The sequence below is a fragment of the Typopeltis vanoorti genome, chromosome 2, assembly GCF_054136105.1.
Source record: "Typopeltis vanoorti isolate ZY-2024b chromosome 2, IOZ_Tvanoo_1.0, whole genome shotgun sequence".
NCBI classification, from domain to species: Eukaryota; Metazoa; Arthropoda; class Arachnida; order Uropygi; family Thelyphonidae; genus Typopeltis; species Typopeltis vanoorti.
The window spans coordinates 100539835-100562359 of NC_143550.1; the positions used below are offsets into that span (position 1 = coordinate 100539835).

The 22525-nt window shown below is 34.7% G+C and overlaps 1 protein-coding gene across 1 annotated transcript in view; it reads right to left on the reverse strand.

Moving 5' to 3' along the window:
- The window catches only part of wol (Dolichyl-phosphate beta-glucosyltransferase wollknaeuel), a 172075-nt gene that overhangs the window by 17155 nt on the left and 132395 nt on the right, over positions 1-22525 (reverse strand). The window contains exons 7-8 of the mRNA XM_090412410.1: positions 16341-16492; positions 831-916 (exon numbers count right to left, since the gene is read on the reverse strand). Coding sequence (XP_090268536.1) covers positions 831-916; positions 16341-16492 — 238 coding nt within the window. The remainder of the gene's footprint in view (positions 1-830; positions 917-16340; positions 16493-22525) is intronic.

The window sequence follows — 22525 nt, forward strand, 5'->3', positions numbered from 1 at the left end:
GCGAAGAAGTCGCAATGTGAGCAGGTTGCAAAAAATTACCATTTTCGACAGTGGGGTCTCGACCTATAAAAGTTTGGGAAATCACTGTATTACTTTGCAATAATAATTACATATTAAAATCCAATCTATGTGTAAATTCTGTGAAACTCACAAAAATAATCTTTATGCATGTGTGTGTGTGTGCACGCAGTAGCATGTTTATATGTTACCCCCCCCCCCCCACACACACACAATGTAAAAATGTAAGCAATAAGATGTGATTAATGAGTAAGGAGGTTAAACTCAAATTATGTAAAATTTCAGTTATGTCAAGTTTGTAGAACCTAACTCTTACATAAGTCAATAACTGCCTGTATATGTTGATCATCTGCAAAATCTACCTTCTTTCAACATTTTCCCAATTCCTGGTGGGCTCAGCATTCTAGTTAACTTTTGGCACACATATTAACCCTGCAGATATTGTCTGTAGATGCATGTGTTCATGATACTAGTTTGCAAGCAAAAGGTCCATGTTATCACAAAAAAAATTAGATTGGCTAATCACCTTTACTTGAAATGTACTTCTCATTCTGCCATGGAAAATTAATCTGGATTGTCTTTCCAACCCAGTCATCAAAAACTCACAAGTTAATTAGCTAACTTCAGATCTGTTAAGCATAAAAAAAAAACTTTCTTTTGCATTATAAATATGAATATTGCTAACATGCATAACACTTTCCAAAGGTGAAAAGTTAAACTTTTCCATTTTTGCAATTAGGAATAATGCATGCAGAGGCACGCTCACAAATATAATTGAAAATGGTTACTAGATTGTTTGGCTATGTGCTTGCCTTCTATTTCTGTCCAGTTTACTGCAACCTCAGCAACAGGAATGTTTAAATGGTCACACAAATAAAGAAGTTCAACATCAAAAGCCCTGTTAAAAAAAAAAGGCACAAGTATAGAAATTTATTGCATCTAAGATCACAAATATGTATCTATTAGTATATCTATTAGAAATCAATAAGAAATACACATTTATCTATACTTTAAAAAAATAGAAAGTATTTATTTAAAAATAGCACCCATATTTAAAAATAGTGTGGAAAATTTTGTAAAAGCTTTCCAGAGAAAATGTAGCAGTTGCAAGAGTGATGCAAAACCTTCTAAAGACCATACTGCATTTTTTAAGAAATGGATAACTAAGTATGTAATGCAAACTGAAGCAACTTGAACCCAATCAGACCCCACTAAAATATTTAATTTACCCAAATGCTTTTTATTATTAAAACTGTATGAAGAGTAACTGAAATAACTATGTAACATATTCCATAGGTCTATAAGATTGAAACTTTTCAAACAGAGTTTGTATTTGAATAACTTACTATACGAGTTTGCTAAAGTGATTTCAACAATGACATTTATATGCCTTAGATCAAAGATTTCTCACATCTGTTAAATAATATAATAGGTATTTCTTTATTTTCTCAGCTCTTTATTTCTACCTAATGAACCAAATATTTAATCTGGTTTGGATGCTTTGACATTGATCACTCATGTGACACACACTAAAGATAATAGTTAACTAACTTTATTTAGCTAATTAGATTATTAAGCTTAATATTTCACCTCGGTCACCAAGACATCTTTCATGGATGGGCACAAAGAAATATACTAAGTACATGCACAGAGACACACCACAGGAAGACAAACACTGATATTTGTAAAAGGGAGGCTACAAAAGTCCTAACTGATCCTTCTTTGGATGCAGTGATGGATGCTGAATGTCTCAAAATGATCTTCCAGATTTTTAATAATGTGATGCAACAGATTTCTTTAGGTTTGGCAGATTCTAGAAATAGCTTCTGATTTATATCTGCTTCTGTATCCATGGGATGGTCTGCCACTAGAGAACAGCAGTAGTGCAGATGAAGGAAATAATCTGTGTTCTTCTAGATATATATTAGCTAAAATGTCTAGAAGAACACCACAGAATGTAAGTTTGCAGGAGCAAGGGATCTGCACTACAGCCATTATGGTATGGCAGACCATGCCATGGATATAGATTACTGGATCCAATGGGGGGAAACCCTCCCTCATATACAAGAAGTAGATATAAATCAGAGTATTTCTGAAATCTGACATAACACTCAACATTTGCCAAACCTAAACAATTTTGGCTGCATCATATTGCATGAGACATCAGGCACAATTCCATCACTACACCCATACACATAAAGATGCCATGATGACCAAGATAAAATATTGCCTTAATAATAATGATCTAAATAAATTTAGTTAATCATTATCTTTGGACATGTGTTTTCTACACTAAGAGCAACATGAATGAGCCAAATAAATATTGCTTTATAAAATTACCTCAAAACAGAAGAGTTCATAAGACAGTTTTAACTTGGTGCATAGTGTCTGAATTGATATGATAAGTGAAGCTTTGTTATATATTAATACAGTGCAGCTAATGACACCAAAAAATAATTAGTGGCTGAGGCCTGACTGTTCAGCATTATGGAAGACTTTTATGAGATGTAGTGTGTGTGTGTGTGTGTGAGAGAGAGAGAGAGAGAGAGAGAGAGAATGCATATGCACACAATTTCATCATGAACAATTATTTGTTAATGAAAATAAGATTCACTGATAGCAAGAACAAACATGGGAGTTTGTCAAAAGTAGTGTAAAAGCAGTGCTAGAAGTGTTCATATCAAAAACAAGATAGCAGTATGGCGAATGTTTGTCATGGGACATTTGTGCAAAAACGTGATTGATGCAAATGATGAAGAGAGGTGTATGAAGGCAAATGAAATGCGTTATAGAAATGTGAGTCATTAGAAGTGGTGAAAGAATGACAAAGTGGCCATCATAACAGACATATAGCATACTTACAAGGAGTTTTTCATAGGAGAAAGCATTAACTAGAATGACTGAAGAAGCATCTGCCAAGTGGTACAGAAGAGAAGAGTAACAAAAAAAAAGAGAAAGGAAAGCATGAAACACAAGAGAGAGAGAGCGAGAGAGAGTCAAGAGATTATATTGTGTGCTGATTCCATGATCAAAAATGTGCTTGATGAGTGCATCATGAAATCATGTTAACCAGGTGCAAAAATAAAGATGTTGAGGCCATTAGAATGCAAAAAGCAAAAGTGAAAGAGTCAATAATTTTGACTGATGGATAAAACCAACATATATAACTGATGAAATGCACTCAAATGGATTTGGAGTTAGGCATCAGGAGAAACTTTTCTTCAGTGAAAGAATGGACCTGCACATCAGTTGGCCTGGTTAGCTGAGTGGATAGCATACCCACTTTCCAACCAACAGGTTGTGGGTTCAAATCCCACCTTGGTCATAGATGTTTGTAAAAGCCTGCTTCAGATAAGTATGTATAGCTCATAGTTTCTACGGCTATACATATTTATCTGAAGCAGGCTATTAGTGAGGGGGGGGGGGTCAGGTGAGTGTGCATGCATTTGAGGAAAGTGAGAATGAGAAAAAGAATACTGAGAGCAGTTTCTTAGGTTTTAAATCCCAATAGGAATTGTGGGCCTAACAAGATATTGCAATTCACATATACTTGTTTCTGATGCCAAGAGCATCAGAAACAAGACTGAGGAGGAGTTTTTAACAATGTTTGGCATGGCCAAAAAATAATATGCATTAGTGACACTTTGGTGATGGACAATATATGAAGGTGTGCTGAAAAGTTGTGATAATCACCAAGAAGGAATTGATAAGTCTCCTTATATATCCTAAAAGAAAAGGAACAAATTATTACAATTTGATGAAAATGCCTTATTATGTAAAGGGTTAAAGGATTTTAAGATATGTTCTTTCTTGTAGTTATATCAGTTGCTATAATATCATATTTGTTCTAGGTGTTTTTAGAACTTTTCATCCCCCCCTTATAGTGGCAGAGACAGAATGTAAGGAGTACTGTATTTTCAGGAAGAACAGATAAAGCAGGACTAGGGAGCAGTATTTTTGATGAGAGCAAAGAAATGCAATCAACAATATTAGAAGTTCAACAGGAGTTGGGCTGACAGTGCTTTAATCAAGGATTTGCTTGCAGCTTGGTTCCAGTCATCAAAGACACCCCTTTTCTCACCATCATCATAACACTACATTTTTTCTTGTATTTTATTCTAAATAATATTAATCCTCTTGTTTAATTGATTGTTTAATTGTTATAAATTAAACAGTCAAAATGATGCAGCATTGCTATATTTTCTGTTCACAGAATATCAATTTTTGCTGTGACTGGAAGAATTTCTGGTTCAGTTAGGCTTATTTTTACAAAAATCATTTGCAAAATTAAACCTAAGAATTAAGAAAAAAACTAAAAAAAATCTTTATTAATATTTTTCTAAATAACGTAGTATTAACACAATCATCATCATCATCACGAATCATGGGCTCACTGCCCGTTGAGCACAGTGTTGCAGTTTTTGTACACCCATTCCACACCAGTCTTTTATATCGTCTATCCATTCTCTGTATGGTCTACCTCTTCTGTTTAAACCATCCAAAATACCAAACATAAATGTCTATCTTCCGGTCCTCACTCATTCTACAGATGTGTCCAAATAATTGCAGCTTCCGTTTTATAATCTTCTGCATTAGATTCTGTTTTGGTTGTATCTTCTGATAGAGCTCTTCATTGGTGATTTTCTGTACCCATCCTATTCTTAGAATCTTCCTGTAACAAGTTCTTTCAAATGACAAAATTCTTTTTCTTGATTCCTTATTTATTACCCATGTTTCAGATCCGTACAGTACACCACTGAAGATGCATGTTTCCAATACTCTTAGTTTTGTTTGCAGACTGATCACTTTACTTTTCCAGATGTTATCCATGGCCTTCAGATTTGTTCTTCCCTTTGCAATCCTGATCTTTATTTCTTTTTTACAGTCCAAGTCATATGTCAGTTTACTTCCCAAATATGTGAATTGTTCTACATTTTCTATATCAGTTCCATCCACTTGTATCTTTTGTTTCATGTTCTTCTCACCAAATACCATTGTCTTTGTTTTTTTTCAAAGTTCATAACAAGTCCAAATCTCTTCCCTTCCTCATTTAACAGTTTCAGTGTTTTTTGTAGTTCTCTTTCGTCTTCTTCAGTAATAACAATGTCATCTGCAAATCTCAAATTGTTAATTCTCATTTCGTGTACAGATATTCCTTTGGCATCTTCTTTCATTTTATCCATTGCTCTTTCTAAATGTGCGATGAAAATGCTTGGGTGATATTGGGTCTCCCTGTCTAGTACCTCTGCATGTTTTAAACCATTTCCCCAAATCATCACCTATTTTAACTGCTGCAACTGCATTCTGGTAAACATCTTTTAATATAGCTATTAGTTTTTTTTATCAATTCCATAGGATTCCAGAACTGCTAATGTCACTTTCTGGTCAATACTGTCAAATGCTTTCTGAAAGTCAGCAAAGCAAGTATATATGCTTTTGTTTTTTCTCCTAGCTTTCTCTGCTATTAACCTCATTGTCAAAATCTGTTGAATTGTAGTTCTATCCTTCCTAAATCCTGCTTGCTCGTCTGCAAGGTATACTTCCAATTGTGTTCTCAATCTTTCTGTCAATATGATCATCATCACTTTGCCAAGGAGACTTATCAAGGCAATTGTTCTATAATTTTTACATTCTAGCTTATTTCCTTTCTTGTATAATGTTACTAATATTGATTTCACCCACTCCTCTGGCATTTTCCCTTCTTTCCATACCATACTGCATAGTTGGTGCATTTCTGTAACCATACTTTCACCACCATATTTAATCATTTCTCCAGTAATGTTATCGTTACCAGGACTCTTGTTGTGTTTTAGCCTTCCTATTGCTTTTTCTACCTCTCCTCTTAAAATGTCCATATCATGCTCATTACCTGGTGGTGATATCTGCTTCAATTCTTCAGTGAGTTTCCCAATGCTATCTGAATCTAGTTTTTCTTCGTATAACTCACTACAGTATCTTGTCCACCACTGTACAATTTTTTCTTTATTCATCAATACTTTGCTCTTTTCATCTTTAATTGTGGTCTGTTTTGGTTGCCACTTTCTATTAATGGTTCTGATCATTTTGTATACCTCCCTTGTTTTATGCTCTCCATAGTACTGTTCTATATTGTTGCATTGGGCTTCTAACCATTTCATTTTATCCATTCTGACTGCTTTTTTCACCTCATTACACTTTCTTCTATATTGCTCTTCTATTTGTTCTGATGTATCCCTTCTTATCTTCAACATTCTTTTCTTCTGTACTAACTTCAGTGTTTCTTGTGTAATCCATTTCTTCTTGATCTTCTCTTCTTCTGGTACTGTTTCTTCAACTGCATCTTCTATTGCCTTCATTACTCTTTTCACTCTTAAATTCGAGTTTTTTTCTTTCTCCACACTTTTAAGTTTCTCTGCTAACACTGTTCTGTACCTTCTTCCTATTTCTGCTTCACTTATTCGTGCTGTATCTCTTCTATTCTGATGTTGGGGTTTATATTTCTTTTTCAATTTCATCTTCATGTTTGCAATCACTAAACTATGGTCCGAGTCTATATCCGCTCCTTGAAAAGTTCAACATTGCTGTACTGATGTTATCCATCCTCTTTTAATCATAATCATATCAATCATGTTTTTGGTTTTCCCATCATTTGATTGCCACGTCCATTTTCTACACTCCTTTTGTTGGAATCTTGTGTTACAGATCATCATCTCGTGGTCCACAGCAAATTCTAACAATTTTTCACCTCGTTCATTTCTTTCTCCAAAACCATATTTTCTCATTAACACAATGCCTCATAATAATCACACAGAATATGAGTACCTGCTGAGAAGATTTGATTTTCTTAAAGACTAAGAGATTTTACTTTTTGTGGCTTTCTTCTGAAGTGCTTTATATACTTTCTTGCAAGGTTTTATGACAGCCTGAAGGGCTGCCATGAATCGCAATGAAAGATATTTAAAAGAGTTTAAAATACATTTATCCAGTCTCCAAAGAGTCTGAAGGCACTTTATTCACTACGTCTCTCTAAGAGTTTGAAGGAGAATTATCCAGTCTCTAAGTTGCTGACTTAGCGCATCTTTGATGATATTTTGACGATTATCAAAACACTGTAGTGATCAGATCAGGTACATTATATCTGTGAGATAATGGAACAATCATACATGTTTGCATTCCTCTGGATCTTTTCTTGATCACCACCTTCTCAGCATAAGAGGGTCTCCAATCGATGTTGTTGTGGCAAGCTATCTGCGATATGACATGTTCGTATCAGATGTTCCTTCCATCTTTGGCTTGCTCAGAAGTAAGTTGGATGTTCTTTCTCACTGTTTTCACACATTGAGACTTTTTTTTTTTTTTTGGACAGTAGATATGTCCCCTGCTGCTTTTTAAATAACCCATGTTCTTTACTGCGGTATTGGGAACAGATGTTAACATCATAACAAATTTCAGCACATCCATATGCTGACATTTAAAGTATCACTGAATTTGGTGTAGAGCCTTACAGAACAGTTAAGATGTCTTGCCTTTATAGATGGAGTTCAGGTGTATGTTAAAGGTAAGGATATGATGGTGTACCTTATAGTTATGATCCTTGATCTTTAAGTTCAGCACATGTAAATATACCATTTTTTCTCACTGTACATTCAAAGGGTAACACTCTGCAATTCCTCTGAGAAACATCCAGAGAGGAATACCGATTATGTCCCATAAAACACTAAATTAATGCAGAGGATTTATGTCAGAATGGGACCTCTACACTACAATATATGAAGAGATAAGTCTGGCAAGCAAGAAATGTGCACTTATTTCTTTCCAGATATAAAGCCATCCTTATGTACTGTAATCTAAAAATGGGAACAAATTGACTCCAGCGACCCTTGAGAAAGTCAACTAGATAATCCTGGATGGCCTCCAGAATCAGTTATCTGTCTTGCTGAAGAAGGGGCTAAAGTAGCATATATACACAAACCACCAGGACTACTTTCTGAATGTCCACGGGATGCACTATAGGGCAAAACATTGGATCCTAATGGTGGTATGGAGAAGTAAAATGGAATGGAAAAAATAAAAATAATAATAATAATTTATGAAAGATAAGTAATAAGAAAAAAAATGAAGACAACCAGTCATCATCACTAACACGTGCCCTCAGCACACAAAGAGTATGAATTTTCATCATCATCAATTTGCTGATATGTACCACCAGAGGATTTTTATGGTTACTATGATAGCACTACATGATTAAGTTTAGATTATTATTAATCTCCTATTCACAATTTTCCTCAAAATTAGTCTATTAGTTTATTAGTTGTGAGCACTCCAGTATTGTCATATCTAACATTTTGTTCTTCTAAGGCAATTCTGATTCTGCCGTTGATGTCACTGGTTCACTACCCAAATTTTTCTCACAACCCTCATCATATTTAGTCTTTGATCAAGTGCATTATTTATAACCCAACTCTCAGATCCATAACTGGTTTGAACACTGTTTTTTATACTGCTAGTTTGGCTAATTAAATACTTTGGCTAATTTCTTTCTTATTCCATATAAATTTATTCAGCTGGCTACCCACCATACCAGCTTTGCTTATTCTGTTGACTATTTCCAGATTTAACCTGCCATCTTCACTAAAAACTGTGCCTAAATAGCTGAAATATATTACTTGTTTTATAGGAACTACATTCAGATGCAGCTGAAGTCTTATATGTTTTTATTGCTGCTTTTCATGTCTAATTTATTACAGATGTTACTCAATTTAGTTAGAAAATCCTGGAGCTTTGCTAGATATGTTTAAAGATACGTTATCTGCATAAAGCAAAGAACTAGGTTTGACATCTCCAATTCTAATATCAGGCCTCATGCCACTTTCTTTCATAATTTGATCATTATAGATAATGAATAAAAGTAGAAATAATGTGTATTCTTGTCTTATCCCTCATTTTACATTATTTCTTTCAATTCTAACTGCTGACTGACAACTTAAATATCAACTATGTATTGCTCTGTATAATACTCCATTCATCCCATATAACTGTAGTGGTTTGAAAAGCTTTTCTCTGGGCACCTTGTAATATGCCTTTTCCAGATCTACAAAGCTTAAGTACAGATCCTTGTCATATTCACATCATTTCTCAACTATTTGTCTTAAAGCGAAAATCTATATTTGGCCTGAACACAACAGCTTGTTCTTCTCCAAGTTTCTCTTCCACAATCTTTCTCAACCTATTTTCAAATATGCTTGCATAAATCTTACGTGGAACACTCAGTAGAGAACTTCCTCTGTAATTCTCACATTCAGCTTTATTCCCTTTTTTATAGATGGATGTTATGAGAGCTTTACTCCGTTCATTGGGAATTCGACATGTCCAAGCCCTCTGAATTATGCAGTGTAGCCACTGCAGAACTTTCATACCTCTACACTTAACCATTTCTGTTCAAATATCATTTACTCCAGCTGCCTTTCCACATTTCAAGTTTTTGGCAGCTTTTTCTGCCTCAAGTACTGATACATACTCCTCATTGCTCTTGCAAATTTTCTAGTATGGCTCTGTCAGTTTGGTTTGTTTAGTAGTCTTTCAAAGTAAGTACTCTAGAATACCCCTACCTTTAGTGTTACACGGTGATCAGCATTCATTTTAGACAAATTATGGACTCTACAACTGTGTTAGAAATAATTCTTTTAATTTCCCAATGTTTCGACCATATTAAGGTTATCATCTAGAGCATACACATACTACAGTACAGAGACAAGCTATATTACATTTCACACAATATGTTAAAGAGAGAATGATTTGATCAACTTCTTCTACTGACCTGATCTCTAGTGAAAATAAAATAAAATTAAAATAAATAAATATAATAAAATAACTATATCAAAGCTATATTCTATTTAAGACAACATCGGGGAAAAAATTTTCATACAGATAGTTTTATTACAGCAAAAATGATGCCCTAATTTAACATGACAATTGTTATATTAGATTTAGGATCCTAGATTAGGTCCTATTTATAATTAACTTTTAGGGAGAAAGGTTAAATGGGTAGAATATGTGCTTTCCATATTCTTGGGATTTGTAGACAATCATTACTGTTAAGATTAGGGTGGTTGATAAGAATTTCACAGGACTCCTTAAATTTATGTCCATACCAGGTTTTGGTATGATGTAAACAGCAGGTACTTTTTGTCAATTCCATGTAAAGTGTTCAGGGCATGATCAGAAAGGTCAGCTTTACCGCAGTTATTAAATTTAATGTGTCATTTATGTTCCTTTTTTTTCTGATGAAATTGTGCATCCTGTTTCCCCTATATAGGACAAATTACAGGTGCAAATGAATACGGTATACTCCAGGGTGGGCCAGCGGAGGAAGTGGATCCTTGGATGAGTTTAGTAAGTTCTTTAATTTTGTAGGAGATTTAAAGGTGGCTTTAAGGTTATATTTCAGTAGTATTCTGTTTATTTTATCTGATATTTCTTTAATGTATGGAATTGTTATTTTACTGTAGTCTACTTTATTTTTGTTTTTAAGTGAGGTCTTGTGAAGAATTCTGTTGATAGTATTTTGGTTTTAGCCATTTTTTAGCCTCTTGCTACTAAACAAAGACTTAAACTTTGCTGTGGCACCCAGGGCAATTAACAAACTAGATTTTATTTACCATATTGAAAGAAGCTTAAGATTTCTCCCAACCACCACAGCTGAAAAAATTCTTTGGAAACCGCTAACATTTTAAACTTAAATTATACGAAAATAATAACTAGCAACCTAACAAAATCTGAATTGGTAGTGATGAAATCGCTAAAATTAAATCCAGACATCGTAATTACTAGAACCGATAAAGGCAGTGTCACACTTATTTTAAAACGAACTACATATTTGGAAAAAATGAATCTAATAGTCCCAGACAACAGCACCTATCAACTTGTTAACTATAACCTAATCAATCGAATAAAAAAGAAAACGGAAAAGTTACTTAAATCAGTCACTTCTTGGCCCGAAGATACAGTTAAAAAATTACTTTGCACTATGCTCGTTTCCCAAGATTTTATGGTCTACGAAAGATTCACAAACATGATATACTGCTCCAGCCGATAGTTGAAGTTACAGACAGCCCCAATTATTACCTAGCCAAGAAACTAGCGTCAACACTCAAGAAGTTGGTAGGCCATTCCTCCTCCTATATTACAAACAAACAACACTTTGTAAGCAAAATCAAAGACATCACACTGGAAAAAGATGGTTTATTAGTCAGTTTTGACATTTTTGCCCACTTCACAAATATCCAACACAATCCTTCTGTTACAGGACAAATTCCCTCCCGATATCACAGTGCTCTTTGCACATGTATTACGTTCTGGCTATTTTGTGTGCAAAACACTTTCTACCTACAAAACGAAGGCACAGCCATGGGCTCACCGTTATCCCCCCCCCCACACACACACAATTGCTAACTTTTATATGGAATATTGTGAGCAAAGCATTCTTGATTCCTCTCCTTTAAAACCTAAAGTCTGGCCAGCAGACATTAGACACTTTCCTCAGCCACTTAAACAACAGAAATGCATACAATACACAATTGAGATTGAAAAGCAGAACACACTTCTATTTCGCGATGCACTTGTCACACATCTTCCTTCTGGCAGTCTTTCCTTCACTGGGAAAGGTTTCCTTTACCGGAAACTTCCACATACTGGGCAATATAAACAAAAACTCCTACCAGCACTCAACACTAAAACTAGGTGTCATTAACATACTAAAAAACAGGGCTTTGAAGATTTGCTCTAATGAACAAGCACTTAAAGATGAATTAAAAGTTATCAGCAACGTCTTTCTGAAAAATGGCTACATCCAAAATATTATCAACAAAATTCTTCACAAGACCTCACCTAAAAACAAAAATAAACTAGATTACAATAAATCTGTTACCATTCCATACATTAAAAGGATACCAGATAAAATAAACAGAATACTACAGAAGTACAACCTTAAAGCCACCTTTAAACCTCCTGCAAACTTAAAGAACTTACTGAACTCATCCAAGGATCCACACTACCTCTGCTGAGTATACTGTATTCATTGCACCTATAATTTGCCCTATATACGGGAAATAGGACACACAATTCCCATCAGAAAAAAGGAACATAAATGACACATTAAATTTAATAACTATGGTAAAGTTGGCTTTTATAATCATGCCCTGCACACTTTACATAGAATTGACTGGAAAAGCACCTGCTGTTTACATCACACCAAAACGTAGTATGAATGTCAATTTAAATAGGCCTGTGAAATTCTTATCAACTACCCTAATCTTAACAACAATGATGGTCTTCATATTTAAGAATTTAGGGACACAAAACATACATGTTGAAATGATTATTTTACTAATTATTAATAAAATAACAATTGACGTTTTGACCCCTGTATCGAGGTCATCATCAGAAGGATACATGTGTATAGGAACCAAGCTACATGCTGTTGCACTCTAATAAAGGTAAATTAAAACTATGTTGTTAACTAATCTTTTTTTTAGCCTGACCTCTAGTGATAAAAAAAAAAAAACATTATACATATACACACACACACACACATATATATATATATATACACACACACACACTAGGGGGCTCCTCCCCCTGACGCTACGCCCCCCCCCCACCCAAGTTCCAGACTGGTAGGCCAGTTCTCCTTGAATTCTGATGACTCGAAAAGGGGGTTCCGGGTAGCCCTGAGTTTCAAAATGTTTGAAATAACTTGACAAAAAATGTGATACGAAAACGTGACACAAAAACGTTACAAGAAAAGGCTTATCATTTTATATTATAGAATAGATTTTTTTATATAATATATATATATATAGATATATATATATATATATAAAGTGAAGAAAAAAAAAAAAAAACTACAATAAACTCTGCTAAAGTCCTCACATACTAAGATTCTTCTGGAATTGTACAGTTCATATTGTTATACTAAGATTTTCTTCTGGATTTTGTACAGTTCTATTGAATGTTCCAAAAAAAAAAAAAAAAACTTCACAAGTCTTCTTGTATTGAGATTTTTCTTTGTTGTTGCTATGAAGGAAAAAATAATGATGGTCTAAAAATTCCAAGATTATGGAAGGCACATATTCTACCCACATAACCTTTCACCCTAAGAGTTAATTATAAATAGATATATAGGTAATCCAGGATCTTAAATTTAATATATCAATTCTCATGTTAAATTAGGACATAATTTTTTCTGTTATAAAACTATCTGTATGAAAAAAAAAAAATTTATAGGTTTGATGGAGTTATTTTATTTCATTTATTTATTTTAATTTTATTTGCACTAGAGATCAGGCTAGTACTGTTGATCAAATCATTGTCTCTTTAGCATAATGTGTGAAATGTAATATAGCTTGTCTCTGTGTGTGTGTGTGTGTGTGTGTGTGTGTGTATATATATATATGTGTGTGTGTGTGTGTGTGTGTACTCCAGATGATGATGTCAATATGAAGGTCAAAATATCGGAAAATTAAAATAAGTATTACTAACACAGTTGTAGTCTCCATAATTTGTCTAAAATGAATATCCTTATCTTCTGTTTTCATGTCACCTTTATTATCTTTAATTCCTTTTACAGTGTTCTTTTCTTCATTTCTAAGCTTCTTCAATAGCCTCCAGAATATTTTGCCACCTTGCTAATATTTATTTTCTATACTCTTACCAAAGTCTTTCCACGACTTTTGTTTAGCTACTTTTAAACATATCTTACGTCAACATAATAGGGGTGACCGAAACAAAAAAGACAAAAACTGGCAAGAGATTTTACTTTTGTCACGTTATCATTTTGATGTCTTCTACAAATAATTTATAATGAGTGGTTTTTATGAGTTTTTTTTATAATGATAAAAAATCCTAATAGTTATCTTTGTGCAGGCATGAAGAATGACTAGTATGGTAAGAATACGACTTCAGATTTTGAGGCAAAATTAGCTAAGCAGGCCAAAGTAAATCCAAAAGAGTTTTTTTTTTTTTTTTTTTTTGCTATATATGAGTAAGAGGAAGAATGATTATGAAAGGATGACTTTAATCAATGTTGATGGTAGGAAGGTAAAAGAAGCAGAAGAAATAGTTCACTTACTGAGTGATCACTTTGCAAAGGTGTATCATCCAGATGGAGATTTTAGAGTTACTAATGTGAAAGACTAACATGAGAATTCAAGCACAGGAGGTGCCTAGCATACTAAAAATATCAATGTGAATACAGCAGTGGGACAGGATAGCAAGTCAGGCCCTGTGATAGTAAGATATGCAAGATTTTCTGATGCATGATCTTCTGATGGCAGTGTTTCTGATGAGCTCTGGCAACATTCCAAGTAAGTAGAATGAGAGTAAGATAGTTCCATTACATAAAGGTGGCTCCATGACAGAATTAGCAAATTACAGACCAATTAATATCTCAGGAGTGGTGGTTAAAATATTGGAAAAGATAGTTAAAGTTAAAACCCAGCAGTGGGTGGATAGGAATACAATACTTTATGGTGAGCGGCATGGCTTTGTAAAAGGTAGGCCCAGCCATAGTAATTTATATTTTATAATTGAGTGACAGCAAAATTCTCTTCTTCTTCTTCTTCTCTTCCGCTCGTAGGGGGTTGACCTCAAAGACGAATTTTTGCCATTTCTTTCTGTCTGCTGTCTTTTTTGTAAAGTTCTATTATGGAGTTTAAGTGGGTGAGTTCTTTGATGTTGTCAATCCATTTCTTTCTTGGTCTTCCTCTGCTGTGCTGTCCTTCAATTCTGCCATTTAATAACATGTTTGGTGGATTTTCTGGGTTCATTCTTGAAATATGTCCAAACCAGCTTAGTTGGCTCTTTTTTAGTGTGCAATTATTGTTTCTTTAAGGTTAAGTTCTTCTCTGACTTTTTAGTCAGAGAAGAACTAGAGGCAAAATACTAACCTGATTGTTCGACTTGCGCCAAGAAGTCAAGTTATATTTCCTGCAACAAAATAAATCAAAATTCCTAGATCTCTTGTCCGACGATGATTGGCTAGCCAAGCTCGCATACCTGGCAGATCATTTTTCACTGTTAAACGAGATAAACATGTCCTTGCAAGGACAGTTTACGGATGTGTTCACATTGCGAGGTAAAATGGATGCATTTCAAAAGAATATATTGCTGTAGCAAACGCGGCTGGCTGAAGAAGATCTGAAATGTTCCCGAATCTTGATGAGTATATGAAAGAAGAGAATGTTAACCGAAAGGTAATAACCATTGTTCGGCAGCAATTGCGGTCGCTCACAGAATCTTTTGGCCGTAATTACCCAAAGGAAGAGGATCCCCAGACGTGGCAATATGTGGATAATGGATCCACTTTCGGCAAAAATTGAAGATAGCAATTTGAATAGACTATGTACTACTTGATATAATGTCCCATTTACACCACATATCTGTAGCATTTTGAATGGCTTTTTTACAGACAACTTTTAATATTCCCATGATTGCTTGACTATTTGTCTTAAAAGTGAAAACTGAACCTGACAATCACTATTTGGCCTGAACCCAGCATGTTCTTCTCCAAGCTTCCCTTTCACAATTTTTCTTACCTTTTCTCAAGTGTGCTTACATAATCTTACCAGAAACCCATGGTAGGGAATTCCTCTCTAATTCTGACATCAGCAATATTTCCAAGGAATAAGTCTAGAATATCTCGAGTTTTCATGTCACCTTTTATCATCTCTGATTCCTTTTACAGTACTGTTTCCATTTCTCATTTTTTCAAATCCATTTTTCAATAACCACCAGAATATTTTTGCCACAACTTTCACTTAGCTAGTTGTAGAGAGTTCTGCATTTTCATTCTTTCAGAGTACAAGTTTACTTAAAAGGAACTTTTGACATACTTGATTCTTTTTCTTCTGCTACTTTAAATTTCTGAGTCTGCCATGGAGTGGTGAGATTATCTTCAAGGATAGAAAAACTCAGAACAGTTATCTATCCTTGAAGATAGAAATCCAGACTTCCGAGTTTTTCTATCCTTGAAGATAATATCACCACAAGCCTCTGTGGTTGAATTAATTGAATTGAACTAACCACTTCGGCCAGCCAGGTGGCTGGCCGAGTGGTTAGCATATCTGCTTCCCAGCCAACAGGCTGTGGGTTCAAATCCCACGTAGGCATGGATGTTTGTTATGTCCTCTCCCAATATGGAATGGGTCACCATGGGAGCAGTACACCCAAAACCTCCCACAATGGGAGAGGCCTTCACCCAGTAGTGGGTAGAAAAAATAGGGCTAAAATTTATTTTATTATTTTTTTTTATACTTAGGAAGTTTTTATTTCTTTAAACCACTTACCATCTTTCAACGTGGATAGAAAGAAATAAAAGCCGAGCAGCATTACGCGTGAAAAGCTTGAAACCACACTGTGTATCACGTATCTTTCTAACTGCAAGCATCCAGACAAGGAAGTGAAATCCATACATAAGAAAGGTACGAAAAAAGGAACGCTAAAAAGAAAAAAAAGTTGCTGAATTTATGCATTTTAACTCTTTTTTTTCATTATCTTATCATGGAAAATGAAAAATTAAAATAACAGTTCATTATATAAATTATGCTTAATATACGAGGAGCAACAATTTAATTCCCAGAATGCACCTGTAAAAAACATACATTTGGTACCATACATTAGTGGCTACTGTTGCCTTCAAAGTAGTCCCCCTTGTGCATTTATACACTGGTTTAGACAGTGTTCCCATTTTTTGAAACAGGTCTGGAACTCTTTTTCTGGAATACTCTTGAATTCCTTTATCACATTAAGCTGGATATCAGCGATGTCAGAAAATCTTCGTCCTTTTAGTGCAGTCCTTTAATTTTGGAAACAGCCAGAAATCATAGGGAGCTAAGTTCAAAATCAGTTTTTTTTTGGCCAGAAACTCTCTCACAATGAGCACACTATGGCTTGGGGCACTGTCATGATGGATGATCCACTTGTCAGGCCACAATTCAGGTCTTTTTTCTCCAAAGAGAATCTCATAATCTTTTCAGCACCTCTAAATAGCATTGTTGGTTGACCATTTGTCCCTGTTCAATGAATTCATAGTGGACTATCCCCCTTGTGATCAAATAAACATACCAGCATGGTCTTGAACTGCAAAAGTGACATGGCAAACTTGGGGTTTTCCACTGCATGCACTGGCATTTTGATGTTTCCGGATCGTACTGACAGCACCAAGTTCCATCACTCATAATTACTCTCAGAAAAATTTGCTTATTTGCAAAAAGATCAGTCACAACTTGAAGCCACCGCTGCTTTTGTTCATCTGTCAAGATCCAAGCACAAACTTCACAGAAATCTTTCCCATACCGAATTCCTCAGTTAAAATTACCCAGACTGTTTCTTAATTCACTTGCAATTTATCAGCCATTGATTGCCACTTAATCATCTGTCAAACCATACCAAATCTCGCACTCTGTTCACATTTGCATCTGTCGTTTTTGTTTTGGGCTGCCCACTTCTTAGGGTCGTCGTTCACATCTTTTCATCCACCTTTGAATCTCTTATGCAACTCAAAGACACTTCACTTTTTCAGAGCATTCACATCATATGCCACTTTCAACAGCTCTAACATTTCAGTAGCAGTTTTGCCAATTTTCATACAAAATTTGATGTTAATACGCTGCTCCAAATTTCGATCACACATTTTTTACGGCAAAGTTCATGCAGATCTCTATTGTTTTTTGCAATAGCCAACTAGCAAATAACTATCAACTTGAGATTTGCGCATGCATTAGTTAAAACATGTACAAAGACGATTGCTCATGCGACTAACCAAATCACTACATGGTCGACACTACACAGTCGTTCAGGAATTAAATTGTCACACCTCGTATTACTAAACTAACACATCCTCTTTCTACCCAATTGAAAGTTCAACTCTGAAGGAAATTATATTAAATTGTCATTCTCTTTCCACCAAACCCCCAATTCAATCATGAAGGATGAAATTATACTAAACAGTTTATTGAAATTATTGAACAGATACATAGAATTCAGCCTGATTGGTAGCACAGCAAAAACATCAGTGCCAGAATTCAAATTAAAAGTAGTTAATGTACAATAATGGACAAAAAAAATGGAAACAGCAAAACATTTCAATTAATATGGCATTGGCCCACCATGGGCAGGACCAACAGCCTGCAGTCTTCGAGGGAGAGACTCTGTCAGTGCTTACAACTCAACAGGAGGAATTTTACACCATTCGTCTGACAGAAACTGGATCAATTCGCCCTTGTTCTTTGGAGGTGGTAAATGTTGTCCGACAGCTAGCTCCAAAATGTCCCATAAATGTTCTATAGGATTTAAGTCTGGCAATTGGGATGGCCAAGGCAGACAGGACACCTCACTGTAGTGTTCTACAAGCCACTGGGTAATCACATTTGTGCAATGAATGGGAGCATTATCCTGTTGAAATGTGACTGGCTGCATAGGAGAAAAGTGTGTCAACATGGGATCAAGATGATCACTTATGATTGAAAGATAACGTGCAGCATCCACTTTGCCTTCCAACACACGTGGACCCAAATCATGCCATAAGAATGCATCCCAGACCATTACAGAACCACCAAAACCTTTCACAGTTAGAAACAAGCACTCTGGCTGGTCACGTTTACTTTGGCTGACACCACACACATATTCATCTCTTTGCAGCAAAAGGTGTGAACATGGATTCACTGGACCACATCACATTCCTCCACTGTTGTGTAGTCCACTGCCTGTGATCTTCGCACCATTAAATGCGATGGCACGCGCTGATGGGAGTGATCAAAGGTTTGTGTAAGGCAACCCAACCGTGATATCCAACTTTGTGTAGTTCCCAGCACAGAGTTTTTTGTTGGAATGGGTTTCTCAAGACTGGTGTTAAATTTATCACACAATTGCTCAGCAGTAGCTCTCCTATTGTTCGTGATGTAGCGCATTAATTCTTGAACATCCCTCTTGCAGTAAGTGCTTTCATCCACTATTGCATTTTGTTGATGTTTGTCCTGTCAACTGCCATGCAGATATAACCTTAGAGATTGTTCCTCGACTAACATGTGCAATTTCAGTGGTTCTGATCACAGATGCACGTACCAGCCTGGATCCAACAATCATGCCCCTTTCAAAGTCACTGAAGTCCTCTCTGGATTCCATTCTAATATGCAATAAATGGCAGCAGGCTCTGTTTGTTTTTATATACATGTCCCTAGAGATGCCAAGAGTACATTTGCATATCAACTACCAATAACATGACCCATTAGCTCAGTGTTTCCATTTCTTTGTCTATTACCTGAATAAATTCATGTATAGCAATCCCTCGATTAATGCTGTTAATGCATTCTTTAAAACAGGCACATTAATTGAAAACACACTAATTAAATATAATAACCTATGGGAAAAAGTATAATTCGTTCCTCAAATTCTTTTATGACCCTTAATTTTTTTTTATAAAAGAATTAAGATGTCTCATAAAAGAAAAGACAATAAAACATATTCAGAATATAAATTTATTATTCTACTTCTTAACAAAGAATTGAGCTAACATAGTTTGGCAGGTATTCTGTTTATTTTTTTCATATGACTGACGGTATGGCCCTATTGCCTCTTCTACTACTTCTGCAAATTTTACTGCTTCTCTCTTCATCAGGGTCAGCATCTAAGCATTGCTGCTTAAAAACTTCTATTGTACAAAAAATATTTTCAAATTGTTTCTGTGAAATCTCTTTGGGCTTGTCAGTGATTAAATTTTCTTCCTATTCTTCAGGATCTTCCAGTTGTGCATCTAAATTTAGTAGGTCGGAATCACTCAATTTCTCAGAATGAGATTTAATTAACTTAGATTAATTTGAAAAGCCTCTAAAATCATTTGTACAAAGTGGAAGAATATGCTTTCAAATGGCTCGCATATTGCTAGCAGTAATTTCATTCGACTTTGCGACTTTATAACCAGGCTGAAATTTCTCTGATTTGGCCAGAAAAGTCTTGGAAGATATTCGCTTCCAAAAGAGGCCAGTTTCATCAACATTAAATATTTGCTGGTCACAATAGCCTCTCCCCCCCCCCCCCCCCCCTCTTCCACAATTTTCTTCAAAATCTCTGGATAATTTCCAGCCACCTCCTTATCTGCACTTGCAGCTTCGCCTATGATTAGAACAATATGTAAGCTATTTCTCTTTTTGAAACGCTCAAACTATCCAGCACTAGCATGGAATTCTTCTTCTTCTTTTCCATCATTGATAGCCCTTTCTTTCAAGGTTGCAAAGAGACTTAATGCTTTTGATTTAATAAGGGCAGTGCTTAGCAGGATCCGTTTTTGGTTACAATCTTCAATCCATGTAGAAAGAAGTCTCTCTAATGCAATCATTATAATACTTTGATTTCAAGTGCATGCATGATGAACTTGAAGTAGCCTTACCTTTCTCTTTGTGTTCAGCAGCTTTGCTTATAATTGCTCTTATAGTTGATTCAACCATTTTTTGTGTTCTTGTCCTATCTTTGTTCTGGACTCGCCTTGTTCATTTTTATTTATTATTTCAAGTTTTTCTTACAATGAGATTACAACACTATTTTTATGTTTATCTTAGTTGCAAGTGTAGTTGTTAAAAACTAATTATTAATTAAGTAATAAAAAGTACTAAGTTAACATAAATAAAAGAATCGTCGAAAAATAAAATTGTGTCTCATGTGAAAAGTGCTGCCCGGGGCAGATTGCCCCCACCCCTTACCTACAGCACTGTGATCATCAAAATGCTATGTAATTAGCAGAAGACATAAATTTTGGAGGTAAATTTGGAACATAGTGTACATGGAAATAGTGTAGTATGTCATTAAAAATAACTTTGTAAATTGTTTTAAATCAGTAACTAAATCATTTCATCCTGGTGAGTGATTTTTTAAAATAGTTAGCCATAAAAAATGTATAGATAGAAAATTTTTAAAATCTGTAGCATTTATTTTTAAGATGTATATAGACACACTAATCATATTTTAGAGGCACACTAATCGAATTTGGGTATAGAAAAAAAAATTATGCACTAATCGAAAACATACTAATCGGATGCGCATTAATCGAGGAATTGCTGTATTATTCTGAATGAAAACAAATCACAGTATACAGAATTATATTTAAGCAGAAAATCAAGTTTAAAAAAAAAGTTCAGAATTACTCTGCAAGAATATTAATAATTTATCATGATTAAAAAAATAAATAACACACAAAATGATGGTGTGGGGTTGTGAAAATTATACTTTCCAGGAATGTAAAACTGAGAGAAGAAAAGAGGAAAAACAAATAACAATAGGAATAATTAGCTGTACTATAAGAAAGTTCATTACAAGGTATATTTATTTGATGACTATTTTGCTTGAACAATTATATACTATACAGTAACAAAATTACTAAAACCCAGAAGCAACCTTATATAAATTAACATACATATAATTAGGTCATCAGACTACATAAAATGAGGTTTGTCTACTTATCTGATGCTGTAGGAGGACAATATGATATCAAACATATAATGTCATCCTAAAATTAGTGAAAATACTCAATACTCTAGGTTAACCTGTAGTGAATTTAAAATGGGAATTTATTCAAGGTTATGTATTATAGATTGGTGGAAAAGAAGAAAACTAAACAGCTAATCACTGCAATGATCCAAAATAAGTAAATAAAATTTACTTATTTTGGATCGTTGCAGTGATTAGCTGCTTAGTTTAATAAATAAAATAAAATTTATTTATCTGCTAATATTTTAATGATTTTTAAACTACCATTTTCAAAGCACAAATAGTTTGTCAGTAGTACCAAAACACTGGCAATCAGTTTCTAGTGAGAGAGCATTACACTTAAAATTATAATGAACATAAGAAAACAATATATATCCTAATTTAGTTGACACCTGTCCCTGAGAACACAAAAATATATTTTCTACCATCATTATGACAAGTAAGACTGGCAGACTATGCTTTATTATGTAGACATTATGGAGACAAAAAAAACACACATTAGAGCAATTACTTTACTTAAAACTATGAAAAATAATTGCTCTAATATATACAGGGTGTCCCAAAAAAATGTATGCACACTTTTACGGCCCATAAATCTGATTTGAAATAATGGCTGAAATGAGACTAAGCTTTGAGGAAAGGAAATTTATCCTAAAGTGCTACTGGAAGTGTGAGAATGTAAGTGAAGTGCAAAGACAGTTTAGAAGGGAGTTTCAAAGAGATCCACCAATGTGATTCACCATTACTTGAATCAGATAAGTTTGAAGCAGATGGAACTGTTCAAGACATCTAGAAGCAGAGTTCTGGAAGACCGTGGACAGCCACAAGAGAAAATGAGCTACTAGAACCTTACCACTAATCTCCAAGAAAATCTGTTCAGCAAGTGGCTAGTGACACACAGAAATTTCAAAATCAAACATTCATCACATTTTGAGATGATGATTCATCACAAGTTTTATTCCAACTTTAGTCCACGTCCTCAATGAAAATGATC